The sequence below is a fragment of the Bactrocera neohumeralis genome, chromosome 5, assembly GCF_024586455.1.
Source record: "Bactrocera neohumeralis isolate Rockhampton chromosome 5, APGP_CSIRO_Bneo_wtdbg2-racon-allhic-juicebox.fasta_v2, whole genome shotgun sequence".
Classification (NCBI taxonomy): Eukaryota; Metazoa; Arthropoda; class Insecta; order Diptera; family Tephritidae; genus Bactrocera; species Bactrocera neohumeralis.
Genome location: NC_065922.1, coordinates 20674051 through 20694173, shown reverse-complemented (window position 1 = coordinate 20694173; position 20123 = coordinate 20674051). Strand labels below are relative to the sequence as shown.

Here is a 20123-nt window from a genome sequence, read left to right as displayed (position 1 = left end):
TATTTAGGCGTGTTTGCTGTGATTTCGGCAACTATTTGCCTTTGTTTGCTACATTTGATACAAACACACACATACAAAGCCATATTTCATATTGTGTACCTTTACATAATTTATTTGTTTACCATTTGAGTAATTGTCACCGTTATACATATGTTTGTGTATATGTATATGTATATCTCCATTATTGATATATCACATTATGGTGTAAAGTATACCCAAAATGAGTGCTGGCGAATTTTCGCCTTTGGCTCCAATAAACAAGCGGAAAAAATGCCGAAAACAAACACAAAATTATGCAACCGAAAATGAGCAAAATTCTCGGCGTCCCACAGCAAGCATCTCTTTATGCTATATACATATATACAAGTATGTGTGCAGCTATTGTTTGCTGAAGAAATAAAATTGATTATCAACACAACGGCAGGCTGTCACGAAAACTAGAATCTTAGAATTTGCACGCTTCCCAACTCATGTTGCACGCAACCTTAGAACGCTGGCACGTTAGCGTGGCCTGGGGCCAATCATAACTGAAAATTGTGAAAATTTGCGATTGTATGCGTGTGCTGGCGCTGTAATTGAATGCTATTTTTGCTGCAACAATTCCTATTGAAATTTCTGTTGTTCTTGTTGTTGTAAACTTTGGGAAATAATGAAATATCATTAACTGAAAATTGAGATGTCAACTGAGCTCTGCTGTTGGGTTTGTAGATTATTGTTGCTGTTGGTATTATTTGAACTGGCTGGCTGCCGGTTGCATGACATGCAAAATATTGCCGTTATTGTGAGCAGACTAAAGCAAACAAACGATCAGCAAACGTGCAACAAGAAGTTGACACCGCCGAGTGAGTTGCAATCAGAGCTAGATGGACGGACAGATAGGAAGTTTGTTGATTTTGTTAGCGTGATTACCTCCAAGCTGACAAATGCTTTATGTCAATACAGCTGGCAATGAAAAACGGCAAAAAATTTGAGTTACGAAAATTTTTGAACAAAAATAATATTAAAAAAAAAGCAGTTAAAATGAAAAAAAAACAAATTATATAAAATAAATAACAATATAAAAAAAAACAACAACAATGAAAATACTTAAAAAATTAAAAAAAAAACAATAAATATTTAAAAAACACTACGTAAATTTAATAAAAATAATTAAAAACTAATTTAAAAAAGAGTTTATTGTTATAATAATAATAAGTAAAAATTTAAAATTTTAAAATAAAAATAATTTATTATTATAAAATAAAAAACTAAAATTTATTGATACGGAATTGCAAAAAAAGTTACCTAAAATATGAATTTAAAAAAACTAATAACGCATAAAACAATATAAATTTTTTTTAAATTATTTTTTATCAAATTTAAATTTTTTAAAATGTTAATGTAAAATTAATAAACAAGAAATAATTTAAAAAAAGTAGAAATTTCAAAATAATAATTATAAAACTATAACTTACGAAAAGAAAAAAATATTTAAAAATTTCATAAATAACTATAAAAGAATAAGGGAAAGTTTTTTTAAATGTACATGCAAAAACAATAAAAAAAATATATTTACAAAATTAGAAACTTAAAAAAAAAACAATAATAGGTACAAATAGAAATTAAAAAATTAATAAAATAAAATTTTGAAAACATTATAAAAAAAAATTATTAAAAACAGTAAAAAAAATATAATAAATTTAAAAAATTATAATAATAAAAAAATTATAATAATTAATAAAAAATAAAAAAGAATTTAAAAATAAAATAAAAAATATCTAGATAATAATAATAACAAAATGAGAACTTAAGAAATGATAAAAAAAATATTGCTAAATTTTAAAAATGAATAAGAAACATTTTTTTTTTGTATGAAAATGTGAAAATAACATAAAACTTATGAAAATAAAATTGGAACTTTAAAAAATAAATAAAGCAAAAAAATAAGAAAAAATGTCTGAAATGAAAATTGCTAAGAAATCTAACAAAAACTACAAATTATTTTAATACAAAATAACTAGAAATTATTTAAAAAAATGGTTGAAAAATTTTTGGGATGCAAAAAAAATAAAATAATTTAAACATAATTTTTATTGAAATTTAAATTTTTTTCGAATTTCTATGTTAACCACAAATTTGTATAGTAAAAAAATTATACTTAACCAAAACTCTAGTCACCAAAATTATTGTGAAACACATTGCAGTTACATGCAAAAATCGCGCCAATTCATAAACAACAACAACAAAAGAATTGCAAGTATTGATTTTGTGTAATTTAAGGACGTGACATTGAATACAAGCAAAAAGGCAGCAAACAAACAGAAAGACAAACAAATGCATGCATATATGTATAATAACAACAACAACAATACAAAAACTGCATATGTTCGCTACATATTGGCCACTAATGACAATTGCAATTGCACATTTCCATAATACCGCTGCTGTTCTTCTTCTTCTTCCATTTTTCCACTTCTTGCGCTTTTATTTCTTTTACTTGTACGTCTGCAGCACGTTGCGCCTCCAAAGGAAGCCTTTTAAGGCGCTTGACTTGCTGCCTTGAGCACGTACGCGCGACGGGGTGGTGTGTGCGGGGGTCATTCATGCCACCAGTAATTGTATACATATATTACTAAACATAAGTTTTTTAACATATGTGTCTGCATGTGTGTACGTATGTATGTGTGCGGCGGGAACGTGGCAGGAACAAGTGAAAAATGACACGACATGTGGAGGTGGACAGCAGACAGACGCCCCCCTATTGTAGTTGATTTTGTTTTTCCACTTTTGAGGCATTTCTACAAATGACACACACATACACATCTGTGTATCTATTTATGCAACATGCATACCAACGTGCGTCTACAATTATCAGTTACAACAGCAAATTGTTTTTTGTTTTTTTTTTTGTTATTTGCTTTTTGCATTCCTACACTAAAAATCAATACGTTTGCGCTGGTTTTTTCTAAGGTATCCGCTGCCTGCGTTTTGGCTACAATTTCTCATTTTTCCCTTCACACACACACACACCCATGCGCGCTTTTCCTTAAACGCGTTGACTGCAAGTGACTTTGGCTGTGCTATACTTTTATTTTCTTCATGTTTTTCTTGTTTTTGCTTTCTTTTTGCTTCATTTACCGTTCGTTCTGTGCACATTTTGCGTGCACATTGCTAGAAAAATATTGAATTACCACGCCACGCAGTCAAATGCATATATCAGTTACTGTCTGCATTCAGCGCACCTTTGTACCTGTACTCGCCGCGGCACGCAGGCCGTTTGGTTGACAGGCACGCGGCCGACGTGAGACATTGGCCTTGACGCGCTGCCAATCGACGACGACGGTGCACAAAAGCACCTTCAACCGCAAAGCGCTTGTCCAGTGTTTGAGGGACAAAAGTGCTCTCTACATAGAAATGTCTTCTATTTAGTTATGTTGAAATTCTTTGAATGCCAGAAACTCGTGCTACACCCGTTAATTTTATCCTTTACTGCAAAGAGTTGTCCCTGAAGTAGAAATTTAAATAGCCATTTAGTAAACTGTTGTGTATTGCAGCACCCATATTATGCCCTTATTGTTTGTCTATTCGTTATGACAGCTTCAGCTCTATTCGGGTGGAGTTAATAATTTTTCGTCAATCTCTCAACTGCAGAAGTCAGAAGGATAATTATGATTCTTTGATTTTTGCACAAAGCGGCGACTGTAAGGCCAAATCAGTTCGAAAATGTTAGGTAGAAATGCTCCAAGCATTTTGCGGGAAAATCCGAAGAGAGTATTTTTATTAAATATTGATCAATAAATCTGAAAAAAATTATATTTATTTTTATAAAAATACTAGAGGACCCGTCCACGCTTCACTGTGGCTGATACATAGATAATACTACTGCTACCATCTATGTGATTTCTATTAGTTGGATTATAACTATTAGTTAATGAGATATAGCATTTTTGTGAAGCAACTTGTGTTAGTTTCCAAATGTGGATCATAAAGAATTTCGTGTGTTAATAAAGCATAGCTTTTTGGGGGAAAATACAGTTGAATTTGGGCTCAGGGAAATCCACCAATGAAAATATATTTGCTAAGCTTTAAGAGGCGAAAACTCTGTGCAAAGTGGGTGCCTCGCAAGTTCATAATCCAACAAAAAAACGAATTACTGATTCTGAGAAGTGTCTGATCGATTTTTAATCGTAATAAAATCGAATTTTTGCGTCGGTGTGAGACAATAGAAACATAGTTCCATCATTAATCATTGAAGTCAAATCGACAATCTTTTTGGGATGCACGTGCTATAATACATACTCAACGACTGATTACTGAGCCAGTTATAATCTATTTCACTGCGTATTTGGTTGCAGTTCTTTTCTACTATTCCAAATACTTAGCAATTGTATTATTTTTGTGGAAGAATCTGTCTAAAATTGTACGCAAATATTCAAATGATTCCTACAAACACGAATTTTGAACATATGTTTATGATTTGAAATCTAATTTTTGTATTTATGAGTTGTATTTAATTTTGATATAAAGAGATAAAAAGTATCCTATGTCCTTACCCTGGTTCTAAGCTACCTCCCCACCAATTTTCAGTCAAATCGGTTCAGCCGTTCTTGAGTTATAAATGGTGTAACTAGCACAACTTTCTTTTATATACATATCGTCACCTGAAATGCAAAATAACCTAACAACATTTTCGGAAATTTACAATGGCGTGAATGAGACACGAAATAAAATGGAACATGAGTGAAAAAAATTTTAATATTGGTTAAAACTGGTTTATATCAGAGTGCAGAACTTGAAAATGTTGAACATATGTAATATTATGTATGTAATTTGAAGTAGTGAAGCGTAATCAATAAGACACTCAATTTCGAATTTTTTGATGATACGGTATTTTGCATTTCAGGTGACGATATATAGATTTTATACGAAAAAAATCAATAAATGCAAAAGGAAATGTATAATTTCAAGAAAATATACAGAAAGAGAATATTTGCAGTCCATTAATAGGAATTTATGTTTTAAGAGACGTTTTAGTTCACAAAATAATATTTTGGATGAAAGCTCCCGATAATATGCTAGAGTAAAAAATTTGTGGATGACGCTACATACATACATACATATAATTAATATGCACAAATCTGAAAATCATATTTTTTATCACTTTCATTTACTTGTATATTCGCAATATATGTATGTATATATTGCATGTATATACCAAACATATGAATATTTTAGATAAGTAATATTGACTTTTCTTTTGAGAAAAATTCAGTCTTTTTATCCATACTTAGATATTGATCGAATTAATAACTTAACAAAAATTCTATATCAAGTTATGGGGGAGTCAAAAATTATTTAGAACTCACCTCAACTGACTTATGTATGTGGATCTTAAGGATTGCTTCAGTGTGAAATTTTCAAAAAATCAATTTTTTTTGAAATCTTCCTATTTTTTTCTACGAAAAACTGTCGAAAAAAAGACCCAAAATCGATATCTTTTATTCAAACAGTCGCCATTTTGTCGAATTTCAAAAAAAAAAACAAAAAGCTTCTATAGCGCGATAGCAACTTTCCTACACAATTGTGAACTTCGTACAGGACCTTTTTTACGTGTCACTTTATCAATCAATTTATTTAACTATTATACACCTAATAAATAAACATAAAAAAAATCATTTTGTATTCGTAATGAAGGTATTTTTTTAAAAAAAAAACTGGAACGATTAGTTAGTTTCAACATAAAAAACAAAATCGCGAAAATCAGTGATTTTTCGGAGGGTTACACTGAGATGATCCCTTAAGTTACATACTTCTAACTCACTGATCGCTAATTTGCCAATATTTACTTTTGAACTCAATCTATCTCTTTCTACCATGAGGCGTTAGCAATGACTACAAGTACTCGTAACTCCTCCCAATGGTTAGTAATAGAGAAGGATAGCCGTATGTAGCAGACAACGAGAAGTGAATGAGAATGACATAATTTGCAGATATAAATTTGTGTAAAAAAGTAAAATAACGGTGAAAAAGTATATAATCTTCTTTATAAAATATATAGTGTAGAATAATCCGGAAACAATTGAGGAAAATATGTGTTTATACATTACATACGGTGTGAAAATATAGATTCTAAATAATACACTGAAATGCGGTCTCCACCCATTTACGCCAATTTTTGATAATCTGGTGCTGCAATTCAGCTGGATTTTAGGCTGTAGTGCGCTGAATGTTGTTGAGATCTTCAAGCGTTGCTCGAGGGGTAAATCCTTTATAGTATAATAATCCCCAAGGGAAAATATTCGAAAGGCGTTAAATCGCATAATTTTGACGGTCATTTCTCGAAATTAACGAGTCGACAAAATTTGCACTCAATTTGGCCATGTTTGTATGTGGAACATCTTGTTGCAAATAGAGATCGTCCGCGTCGATTTCATCAAACTCTGGGAAAAATCCAGTCAATATTGTGTTATAACGCTCGCTATTGATGGCAATGGCATTGTCTGTTTCAATTTGAAAGAAATAAGTCCCGATGATGCCTCTATATCACAATCCGCACCAAACGGTAACGTGAATTTGTGAATCTAGGACAAGATCCAAACGTAGCGTCAAAGTGAAACATGACGTTGGCAAACTTTACTAAACACACTGAGAAATTTTGACTTTACTGAACACACCGACAAAATTTTACATAATTCTGTAATTATACATGGCCGCCACAAGCTGTCAAAATCACTATATATAGTGACATTTTTTTTATATGTGTAATAACCAATTTGGGCTCAAAAGGATCACCCATAAATATACCGTTCTTTTTTTTAAAAAAAAAAATTGTTAATTTCATTGTTCTTTTAATAATATTAATTAATTAATTAATATTTTTAAGTTTATTATTTTACTATAGCAACAATGTCGTTAAATACTTATGTTTTCCCTCTTCTAAAACGTAAATTACAATTTATAACGGCATATTTTAATGCTCTTCCAAGCACTAGAAACCCTTTCTAAATAATTTTCGAAGTTTAATAAATTTTTCCTCGTCAGTTGGAATATTACTACACAGTTACTCATCTATATATCTTCATTATTGGATATATGTACATACATATGTATGTATGTAAGTACTTGAAATTAGGGTTTTACATAACCGTGGGGCCAGCTTCTATTGATTTCGCAGGTACCTTGTGCTTTTCGTTATAAGCTTTTGTTATAATTGTTAGAAAATTATTTTTTCTATTTTCGCAATTAAACTTATTTTGCTGTATTGTGCTCATTGTTGTGTTTGTCATTAGCAGTTGCATAACACTCTTGAATAATTTCGTATGACTTCTGAAAGGAAATGCAGAAGACAAATATAATGAGCATTGCATAATTCATTTGAGATTTTTTTGCTGTTAAAAATATTTTATAACTTTTCAATTTCTGATACTTACTAAATAAATAAACACTTTTGTTTCGTAAAAAATCTTTTTGCTGATTTTTTCATAAAAAAATTATTCAAAATATTTTTAATTAATAAATTATTAATTAAATTATTTCTTACGAAAAAATTAAATAATAAAAAAAAATATATTAATGCAAAAATTATAATTAATAAAAAAATTTCAACGAAGAATTTTAAATATAATTTTTTTTTAAATTTTTTCAAAATAAAAAAAATAATTTTATCTTTGAAAATATAAATAAAATATAAATTTTATATTTTTTATAATTTTCGATATACATATTTGTAAATTATAAATCCTGCATATTTTACCGCATAGATACCTTTCAGATTTAGTTGCTGCACGCATACGAAATTGAAACATTATTTATGCGATTCATGAATATTTATGGGGCATTTCTGTGCGTGCATTTACTTTATTTTCGAAAATCATATTCATAAAGGCCATTCCCACAAGCAAAAGCAACCCCTCGCAGAATATTTAGTGCAAAGCAAAAACTGACTATTTCATACATACATATATATATTATATACAAACATATGTACATATGACTCTATCAGACCACAGCCGCCAAGCCGCGCACACACCAATAAATAATAACACAAATCGTTACTGTAATATTAATTGAATGATATTCATCTTGCCAACCTAAAAGCAGCACACAACCATCGTCACGAACACACACATACATACATATGTACATGCAAGCATTTGCCTCCGCATTGCGCACAAAATCCGCAAATCAAAGTAAACTGTTATTCCTTTCATTGCACAGCACACCTACATGCATACATCTAACACACACTTGCATGCACTGTTGTTGTTGGCTGCCACAATTGATAGGGCGGGCGCACAATTTGGGCAAAATTAGAAAGGTGGAAAAAAAGCAACTGACATGAGCGTGATATTTATTGTGCGCAATGAAATCTGAACGGTACCCCGAATGCAACGGTTCTTGTTGTTGTTGTTGCCCGCATACAAATGTGTCGTGTGACTCTGGCGACCAATACAAATAATGTAATAATTTTCCACAGCTTATCTGCACCAGCGCAGCGCAAACATTTACGCCCTGCCCAATCGCACAAATATACATACATACATATGCTTTATATACATACATACATATGTATTGAATGTACATATATATTCTAGTAACGTAACCTTTTGTATTTGTATTCGACTATACAGCCGCTTGCTGCCTAATAGCGGTGTGAATATGAATTTTTAGAGGGTTTACGCGTGCTAGGGGTGGCACACAACGAGGCCTGCTGGATGCTGTGACGCCTGGTCATAAATCAAATTTAACCGTCAGGCGCAGATAAAACCGACCCGACGAGCGAGCCAGCGACCAACCAAACACCGGTGGCACGAACGGCATTTTATATAGATACAAGTTGAAACTCCATATCCAATGCTTGTGTATGTGTGCTATGTATGCCTAGAGCGCCTACCATTTTGATTTTGCTTGCATTTTTATACCCTGAACAGGGTTTGTAGGTTTGTCTAGATATACGCAAATTAGTATCGCAGTTTTTGAGATATTGTTATGAAATTTTGCAGACGTACTTTTCTCTCCAAAAAGCTGTTTATTTGTGGGAATTGTCGTTATCGGACCAGTATAACATATAGCTGCCATACAAACTGAACGATTAGAATAAAGTGCTTATATGGGAAACTTTTTTGTTTGACGAGGTATATTTGCGAAATTGGGCATAGATTATTACCCAAGGTAACTGCACAATCTCCGAAGAAATTATTGATATCGGACAACTATAGCATATAGCTGCCATACAAACCGGATAATCGAAATCAAGTTCTTATATGAAAAAGTTTTATATTTGACAGGATAACTTTACGAAATTTGGCACAGATTATTGTCCTAAGCAACGGTACAATCTTCAAAGAAATCGTTCAAATCGGACTACTATAGCATATAGCTGCCATACAAACCGAATAATCGAAATCTAGTTCTTATATGGAAAACTTTTTTATTTGTCAAGATATTCTCACGAAATTTGGCACAGGTTATTGTCTTAAGCAACGATGCAATTTTCGAATAAATTTTTCTGATCGGACCACTCTAGCATATGTATATGTAGCTGCCATACAAACTGCACGATCAAAATGAAGTGCTTGTATAGAAAACCTTTTTATTTGCAAAGGGTATTTCTGCTGTTCAACCAAAATTAACGTTTTTGCTTGTTATTCTTGTTCTTGTTTTGTAAAATTGTCGCTGCCACGCTTCAATGGCTTGTCACCCTACACGCAGCATTTCTATAATTTCCATTCAACTATAATATTTTCAATTTATAACTGCATTTAAGCATTTTATGCACGTAAGAGTGTGTGTGCATGTGTTGGTACGCTTAGCGCAACTCTTTTGTTTGTGCGCCTGTAAGGCTGCTACGCATTCGCTCGCTGCACATGCACATTGTCAACGTAACGTTATTTATAAACACACACACATACATATATACATACGAATAAATGTGTTTATATGTTTATATAAATAACGGTGTATATTTTGTCAGCACTGCAGCTGTTTCCCGTTTTAATTTTCTCACTGCGGATTAAAAATGTTCGCTCACTGACTCCGCTCATTGCGTTGCACGCTTGCTCGAAAATATCCAACACCTTTAAATTTTGTAATTTCTGATTTTTATTTTAATTTTTTTTTTCCATTTCAAATATACTGTGTATGTATGTTGTTGTTGCGACCACAATTTGTAAATTATTTCCATCACTTTGCGTCGCGTTGTCACAAATTTGGTGTGTCGTCAGCGTAATTAATTGGCTTAGCGTTTATTATTATTAATTGTGTACTTTTTGGACTGTCTTCCTTGCTTCCGCTATTTTTCATTTTTTTAATTTTCTTTTTCCGAAATATAATTTTATTTATAATTGATTTTACTGTTAATTGAAATTGGTTATTTGCTGCAACTTTTTACATCACTTCCCAATTTATGCTTAATTGTTGTCCGTTTTCTTTTTAATTCTTTTGCTTTCACACAATTTTGCGCTTTTTCGATTTTATTTTGAGAAATTATTTCCTTTTGCTTTCTCAGCGCTTTGTATTTCTACAAAAAGACAAAGAAACAATTTTTTTGTTCTTTTTTTCTATTCACTTCGCCACATGTTACATAAACTTACAATTTATTGCCGTTTTGCAACATTTCTTTTTCTTACGCATTTCGCGCGTCTGCCACAATGCATACGAAAGCTTTTCTTTGTTTTCCTCTGTTTTTGAAAATTGTCTGTTGAACATTATGGCACACCATTGACCATTAAATACGCTATTCATCACTTCCTTTGCGTTTTCTTGTTGCTTATGTCACTTAGCAACACTTCATATTTAGTTGAATGTATATATTATATGTGTATGTGTGCATGTATGTGTTTTCTGTTTGCACAACACGAGTGCGTAATGCGATAATTGTGAAATGCTTTGTTGCAAGAATACAAATACAAGCATCACATAAGTATATATGTATGTATGTGTATGTATGTATGTCTACTATATGTATGTACGTTAGTAAGACCCGCTTGTGTGGCCAGCTTCTTTTGACTCCGCAGACATCTCGCGCTTTTAATTGTAACCTTTTGTTATAATTGTTAGAAAATTATTTTTTCTATTTTCGCAATTAAACTTATTTTGTTGTATTGTGCTCATTGTTGTGTTTGTCATTAGCAGTTGCATAACACTCTTAAATAATTTCGTATGACTTCTGAAAGGAAATACAGAAGACAAATTTAATGAGCATTGCATAATTCATTTGAGATTTTATTGCTATTTTTGTAACTTCTCAATTTTTGAATTTCTAATAAAAACACAAAATTGTTTTCTATTTTTTGAAATTAAAAAATATATTTTGTACTTTGATATTTTAGTATTTACATACATATTTTATTTTGAAAAAAGATTTATTTTTTTAATTTGATAAATATATATTATTTGTTTCGTAAAAATCGTACTGTTTTCTTTTTTTTCTTTCAATGAAAAAAATTTTTTTTACGTATTTTTTCGTTTTTTTCCATAAAAAAATATTTATAATACCTATTTATTAATTAAAAAGAATTTATGATAAAAAAAATATAAAAAAATCATTTTTAATAAGATTTTTGAATTTTCAAAAATTTTTAATTAAAAAATATTTTTTCGTATTTTCTGTTTTTTTACGATAAAATGAGCAATAAAATTTTTTTTCCATAAAAAAATATTTATAATATTTATCTATTAATTAAAAATAATTTATGATAAAAAAATATTAATGAAAACTAATTTTAAAAACATTTAATTTAAAAAAAAAAAATATTATAAAAAAATTAATTCACAATTAAACGAATATTAATAAAAAACTTTGTTACATAAAATTTTAAATTTAAATTTTTTTGCCAATTTAAAAAAATATTTGTAACATTTAAAAAAATATTTGTTTCTTTAAAAATATTTTTGTTGTTAAATTTTATTAATTAATAAAATCAGCAATAAAATATTTTTATATGAAAAAAATTATTTATTAATTCAAAATCAATAAAAATGTCAATCAAAACTAATTTTAAACACAACTAATTAAAAAAAATTATTATAAAATTGTTAACGAAAAAAGGAAGCATTTACAAAAAAAATTTTATAAATAAAAAGTAAAAACAAAAAAATTATTTATTTATTAAAAAAGCTAACCACATAATACATATGAATAATTTATGTTTTAATGTTTTTTAATTCTTTCTGGCTTTAATTGAGTTAAAGAAAAGAACATTTTATTTTTTTTTTTTTGTAAAAATATGAATTTTTAAAAATTCCAAATCGTAAAATTTGTATTTTTTCTATAAAAAGTCACGTTTACAAATTTTTAAACATTATGTACACACTTTTGAATTTAATTTTTTATTTTAGAAAAAATTATTCGAATTTATTACAACTAAAAAATATTTCTAGAAAGAAAAATTGAAAAAAATTAGTTATAATTTAATTAATATAAATTTAAAAATTATCAATTATTAAATATTGGAAGATAATGAACATTTTATTTTTTCTAAAAAAAGTTATGAAATTTTAAAAATTGTATTTACGTAATTACGTTTACAAAATTTCATTAATTTGGAGATTTTTTTTTTTTTAATTATTATAATTTATTTCAAAAAATATTTTCAGTGAAAAGAAAAATTACAGAAAATAAATTTTAAAACTAAATTTAAATATTTCAAATTCTTAAACAAAATGTACTGTGAGATTTTAAATTTCTGATTTTTTTGAGAAAAAATATTTATTTAATTATTTTATAATTTATTTGTGATAAAAATTTTTTACGAAAATAAAAATCAGAAGTTCAATGCTTTTGGATTGGCAGTTCTGAGATTAGAGATTTTTATATTAGGGAATCCAGAAAACATTACTAAAAGTTAACTCAATAATCTATTTTTTTCTACGCTTGCCAGTACTTGCCGAGGCTTATTTCGTTGATACTGACTTCAAGAGCAAAAAATTTAACTCAAACTTAGAAGAAACTTCTCCCCAAGCTCCTCTAAAAAATTTATTTTATTTGAATTAAAAAAACTCACTTTATTCAAAAATAATAACAACAACACTTTGAATGAGAAAATTCCATCAACAACTCGTCATTTTGTCATTTTCCCACACCAATTAACATTTCCACACACCCAACAATGTATCAAAATGCAGCAGCACTTTGCATTGCTTAACACTTATGTACATACACATATACAGCACACACAGTACACACTCTCACAGATTTGTCCATTAGCCACCGCAGAGTGTCGAAAATGTGGAGTGTGCACACTTTGTTGCCACTGGGTTTATTTATTTAGTGCGAGTGGCATTGTTGTTAGTGTTAACGCAACTATAATAAAAAAGGACGAAAAGCCAACAACAACACAACAATGTGGTGGGCACTCTCCTCGGCGTCAAGTGTTAAGCAGCAAACAGCAGAGACCGTCAACCGAACGGAAATGGCATTAATGAATAAATTATAACGGCACTCTAGCGAAGAAGGCACATAAAAAGTGTTTTGATTGCAACGCCGGCGCCGCTGGCCGCAACACTGCCAAGAGCAAGTGCAAAAAGTCACGCGCGTGTGTACGCCACACCACACCGCAACACAAACAAATATAAGCAAGCGAGGAAACAAGCCGACAAACGCCAAAGAGCAACTTGTTCGCAGCCCATTGATGAAGTTATTCAATCAGCTCACGGCTAAAGGATAAAAATGTGCCCACCAACGCAGCAAGTGTATGTGGCTATTTCTGTGTGCGTGTGAGTGTGTATATTCTGTGTGCGTGTGTGTGCTTGCTTGTGCGCGTGCTTAAGAAAATTGACTCGATTATATTGTTGAGTGCGCAAACCCCACCCACGCCCACACATTTGCACCCTCTCGACTTGCTGCCTCAACATCCCATTAACTTCGGTAACAGGCGGCAGGCGGCGACATTCACTTATCCTTATTTGTTATGCTAAAGGAGAGCTGATGCAGAAGCTTCAAAATAAACTCTGTGGAGAGGAAAAAACAGGAAAACGTTGCTATAATACCCTACACAGTTGCATTTCTTATAGCATAAAAACATGAAAAGAGATCCTTATCTTGATTTTGATGTGTAAATTTGTATGGCAGCTATATGCTATAGTAGTCCGATCTGAACGAATTCTTGGGAGTTGTTAGCGTTGACTTGGAAGATAACTTTTGCTAAATTTCGTAAAAATAACTCGTCAAATAAAAAGTTTTCGTTACAAGGACTTGAGTTTTATCAGTCAGTTTGTATGACAGCTATATGCTATAGTGGTCCGATTTGAACAATTTTTTCATAGCTTATAGCGTTTATTCGGATAATAATCTGTGTCATATTTGGTGGAGATATCTTGTCAAATAAGCACATTTTCCATATAAGGACTTGAGTTTTAACAGTCAGTTTGTATGACAGCTATATGCCACGGTGATCTAATATCGCTGATTTCGACAAATGAGTAGCTTATTGGCGGAAAAAGAATGTATGCAAAGTTTCAGTTCAAGATCTCGAAAACTGAGTAACTAATTCGCAGTTGAACAGATAGCTGGACAGGGCTGGTGGATCTGGGTATAAAAACCGTAGAGAAAAGTGTCCTTGTAACTGATTTCGACGCTGCCACTGACGTCGCCTGACCGCACGCCCGGTTCTCAAGCATTCACCGCCAACCACATACATACATACATATCATGAATAAATGAGCGCTTAAACAGAGCCAGCGCTTGAAATCCTCTTGTTGAGGCAAACAGCTGTGCTTTCAGCTTGCTTGATTGTACTATATGTATGTAGGTGTGTTTGTATATAATAACATTTATGTATATGTGTGTGTGCGAACGACCATATTCGTTTACCAATATTATTTCAGTGATTTTGGTCTACTCTACAACGCCAAGGCACACACTTCCTAATAAATATACACACACACAATAAAAAGTTGACACACACACACACAAACACATTTATTGACGCCTGCTAATGGTTAGCATTGGTAAACAACCGAATTTATCAAGCACTCCCACCCAGCAACCACTACTTGAGGAAGGAAATGAGTGCACCACTTACACTAACCAACACTCAAGCATTCTACAAGCCAGACATACACCCACACATACATACTCACAAACATTTATATGTACATTAACACCCGGTCTTGTGAAGTTAACACTTGCTGGCTGGCAGTGTGCTTGCCAAAGGATCGCCAACCGTTACTTTAACTCTACTCACCTCACACCACAATCCACCACAGTGCACTTCACCCCACACAATGAGACTTTTTATCGAGTCGTGTTCACTCGAGCATTTCATTGAAATCGGTAAAATAATTGAGGGCGTTTTATTTGACATTGTGTGTCTGTGTGTTCGCCGCAAGATTACCGTTGTACGAGTATATAGTGTGGAGGGGAGTAGGAAAAACGCATTAAACAAGGCGTATCAAATTTCATTACCCTCTTAACGCCCCACCACAGCACATTTTCATGCATTGTTGCCGCATAAAATTTGTTTAAAGTACAACAACAACAACGCGAGTGACACAAACAACCACAAGCATAGTAGTAGCAACAACAGCAACAAAAACAACAACTCCGTTATCCACCAAAAAGGCTCGCAAATTGCTCACATCTCATCAACAGCGTCACTATTCACTATTCCACCCACTCCCCCCAACCACTCACCCCATCCTCTGGAACACCGCTGACAAAGGCGAAACGTTGAAATGCGAATTATATTACAGTTTTCTTTGAGTTGGCGTGCCATTGTCAAGTGTAATGCATTGATTTTGATTTCACTTTTTATAAAGGGCTTCGTATTCGCTGCTTTCAATGCGTGCGTGTGTGTGTGTGTGTGAGGGTGGCACCCTTCTGCCTTCGCCGTTGTTCTCAGCCATATTTCCGAAGTTAAATTTGCGTTTAGGTTCGTTTACTTGCAAGTAGTCACTTTTGAAATCATTTAATCAACAATGAAATTGAATTTTAGAATTGCGTAACTGTAATTTGCTTTCAAGTTTTGATTTTTTTCTGTTTTGCGTTGCTGTTCTTTGCTTTTGTCAGCGAAATGCGGCAATTGAAGTCGTTAAATTGACATTTTGCGGATTTTAATTATTTTAGTTGCGTGTGAGTGAACATTAAGCGAATAGAATTTTAAAAGAAAACTTGCAAAACTTTCAAAATGATTTTGAAATATAGCAATATTTTTATTTTTGTTATTGTATATTTTTTTAATATTAAAAATATTTTTTTGATTATGTAACAGTCAAAATTAACAGCTTAAAAACTATTTTCGAAATTTAGTAAGTAAAATTTAATCAAAATTTGTAAAAAATATTCAAAACTATTTTCGAAATTGCGCAATAACTAATTTTTAAAAATAGTATTTAAAAATAAATAAATTGAAAAAATATTGAAAACTATTTTCGAAATTCAGCTCCCTCAAAAAACGCAAAAAAATATTTAAAATATTTTCAAAACTGTTTTCAAAATTTTGTACCAAATGTTTTTTCATATTAAAAAGTATTATTTTAAAATAAAGTTAATTAAAACTTGTAGCAAATATTTAAAACTGTTTTTGAAATATTGTAAAAACTGCCCAAAAAATTGAAAACTATTTTCGAAATCCCGCGCCAACAAATATTCCTCAAGCAATTTTTTTTAAATGTAAAAATTTTAAAGGAAATTTAATGAAAATTTTAGAATATATACAAAATTGTTTTCGAAATTTAGCAATGACAAATTTTCTTGAAAACACTAAAAATTTAATTACTAAATCAAAAAAAACATAATTTTAAATTAAATTCAATTCGAATCTGCAGAAAAATATAAAACTATTTTCAAAAATCAGGTCAACAATAGCATATACACACAAATCAAAAAAAATTTAAATTAATGTAAATTAAAATTTACAAAGAATACAAAAATGTTTTCGAAAATGTTGCAATTAAATATTAAAAAATGCAAAATTATTATATTAAAAGAAATCAAATTAAAACGTGCTGAAAATATTGAAAACTATTTTCGAAATTCAGCTCAACAATAGTTCAAAAAAAAGAAACTTTACAAAATTTCAAATTAACGTTAATAAAAATTCGAAAAAAATATTCAAAAGTATGTTCGAAAATTTTGAAATTTTGTTTTAAATATTAAAAAAAATAAAAATACTGTTTTAAAATAAAACAAATTAAAACGTGCAGAAAATACTAAAAACTATTTTCGAAATTCAGCTCCCAAAAAAATTGCAAAAAATTTGAAGAAATTATGAAAATTGTTAACTACATCTTACTAAATTTGTAAAAAAAAATACTCAAAACTGTTTTCGAAATTTGGCAGTAATCATTTTTTGGAAATTTTAAAAATAATAATTTAAAATCATTTTAAGCCGTTTTCGAAATTCAGCTTAAAGCAAAAGTTCCACAAATAAAATTAAATTAAAACTTGCAGAAATTATTGAAAATTTGTATAAAATAATTGTAAGCTCAACTTTCAACATTTCACTTTCCTCTCTTTCCTTCCAGGTTTGGTTTAAAAATCGGCGCGCCAAATGTCGCCAACAACTGCAGCAGCAACAGCAATCAAATAGCCTTAACAGTTCGAAGAATGTCAGCTCCGGCTCCGGCTCCTGCTCTACATCGCGCAACACATCGAATAGCGGCAATAGCAACAACAATTCCAGCTCATCCAATGCCAACAAATCGAGTTCACACTCATCGCATTCCACGTCCGGCGGCAGCGGCGGCAATAAATCTGGCAACTCCTCGGGCGCCGGCGGCAATGCGAATAATCCGAACAATGCCGGCGGTTCATCAGCAGCAGCGGCCGCAGCCGCCGCCGCCGTCGCACAGTCTATAAAATCCCATCACAGTTCCTTCCTAAACGCTTCCGCCTCGGGCTCAGCGGTAACGCCCACCTCCGGTTCGGCCGTTTCGTCGCACGCACACTCAACACATCCGCATCACATGTCCGCCGGTGGTGGCATCAATTCGCTAGCGTCCGGCCCATCCGTGGCCACGGTGAATTCACTGAACGCCTCAGTGGCTGCGCATCAAAACTCCTCACCACTGTTGCCCACACCCGCCACCTCCGTGAGTCCCGTCAGCATTGTCTGCAAGAAGGAACACATCAGCGGCGGCTACCCTGGCGGTCCGGTCGGCAATGACGGCTCTTTGCGTTCCACCTACGACACATTGAAGGACGGCGGCGGCGACATCAGCAGCAGCGCCATACATCATCACAGCATCTATGGCACTGCGGCCGCGACGAATCCACGTTTGGTGCAACCCGGTGGCAATATAACACCGATGGATTCGAGCTCCAGCATCACAACACCATCACCGCCCATCACACCCATGTCACCACAATCGGCCGCCGCTGCAGCACATGCCGCACAAAGCGCACAGTCGGCGCATCACTCGGCCGCCCATTCGGCGTACATGCCGAATCATGATTCGTACAATTTCTGGCATAATCAATATCAACAGTATCCCAACAACTATGCACAGGCGCCGAGCTACTACTCGCAAATGGAGTATTTCAGCAACCAGAATCAGGTCAACTACAATATGGGCCACACCGGCTACAGCGCCTCGAATTTCGGCCTCTCACCTAGTCCCTCGTTCACCGGCACCGTGTCGGCGCAGGCCTTCTCGCAGAACAGCCTGGACTACATGTCGCCACAAGACAAGTACGTGAACATGGTGTAGAATCTGCTGATGCAATATTGCAACAGCAATAGCAACAACAGCGCTGCTAGCGGAAGCGGCAGTGGCAGCGGTAGCGTGAGCGGTGGCGGTGGCGGAGGTGTTAGCGGCAGCATCAGCGCTTCGTTAATGGGTAGCGGGAGCAGCAGCAGTAATTGTGGTGGCAGCGGTGCAAGTAGTGGTGGTGGTGGTGGCATATATGGTGAGGGCATCAAGCATTTCAGCGGCGGCGGCAATAACTACATTGGCGTAGGTGGGCGTGGCACTTATGGCCTGCACGATGGCAACGAAGATTACGCAATGCTGCCACACTATAGCGGTGGTAGTGGCAGCAGTAGCGGCGGCGGCAATGTCAACAATCGCAGTAACTTGCAACATCAGTATGCGTCCACACAGCAGCCGCATCAGCAGCACCAACAGCAACAACAACAACAATTGTCCAACCAATATCAACATCAGTATCAGCAACATCATCACCAGCAGCCACAACAGTTGGCCATAAAGCTGTCGCCAGGCAGCACACCGCCACCGGCAACAACTCCACTAACAGCAACAACAACAATGACAAGTGCACCGCCGCCGCTGCCGCTACTGCATTTGCCGTCGGCAGGAGCGCCCTTGTTGCCGCCACCAGCACCGCCGTCGCATTTCTACGAATCAACGGACGAGTATGCGTGAGCTTGGAGTTGGGAACACTCAGGAGACATATCCGTTAGTGACAGTGTTGGAAAACACTACGAAAATGCTCAGTGCGCGGGGTGAGAGAGATAGATAGAGAGTTAGAGTGAGTGAAAGTGTTCGAGTGAAAGATAGAGAGTAGAGCGGAATTATTGCTGTCAGAATGAAGCTATTTAAGAGAAGAAAGCAAGGTGTGAAGGCAAAAACATTTGCAGCCAGTATCAACGAAATATTGAGTGATAAATTAGGAACAAAAATTTCAAAAATCTCTTTAATTATAGTTAATGTGTGTACGTATGTGTGTGTTTGTACAGAATTTCAACAAAAACTTTAAACGAAAATTGTAACGTAAGTAATGTACTCAAATATACCGTAATGCGCTTGAGTGTTGCCCCTTTTTGTTTATTGAAATTTCTATCAATAATATTTAGCCAATAATTGGTGATGAGGAATTATGACTTTTTATTTGTCAGATTTCAAAACAAATTTTCAAAATCTTTTGTTTTCAAACTACAGTGGAAAAAATTAAAAAAAAAAAATTAAAATTAAACTTCCAAAAATTTTTGAAATATTTTTTTCGAAATACACTGTAAAAAATGTTTTCAAAACTTTTTGTTTTTGAAATACACTGCAAAACATTGTTTCAAAACCTTTTGTTTTCGAAAACGCTGATAGAAAAATTGTTTCAAAATCTTTTGTTTTCGAACCACATTGCCAAAATTGTTTAAGAATCTTTTATTTTTGAATTAAATTTTGAAAACTTTTTTCAAAACATTTTGTTCTCGAAATACACTGCAATACATTGTTTCAAAACCTTT

The 20123-nt window shown here is 32.9% G+C and overlaps 2 protein-coding genes across 4 annotated transcripts in view; both read left to right on the top strand.

The window, feature by feature from the left end:
- LOC126760055 (homeotic protein ocelliless) overlaps window positions 1-18630 on the top strand; it is a 182929-nt gene extending 164299 nt beyond the window's left edge. For all 3 annotated transcript variants that reach the window (XM_050475405.1, XM_050475404.1, XM_050475406.1), the window contains one exon: window positions 17446-18630. In XM_050475405.1, the coding sequence (XP_050331362.1) occupies window positions 17446-18630 (1185 nt within the window). The remainder of the gene's footprint in view (window positions 1-17445) is intronic.
- A 9-nt stretch (window positions 18631-18639) lies between these two features.
- On the top strand, window positions 18640-19305 carry LOC126758312 (loricrin-like). Its single transcript, XM_050472545.1, has one exon. The coding sequence runs from the start codon at window positions 18640-18642 to the stop codon at window positions 19303-19305; it is 666 nt and encodes a 221-aa protein (XP_050328502.1).
- The last annotated feature ends 818 nt before the right edge of the window (window positions 19306-20123 follow it).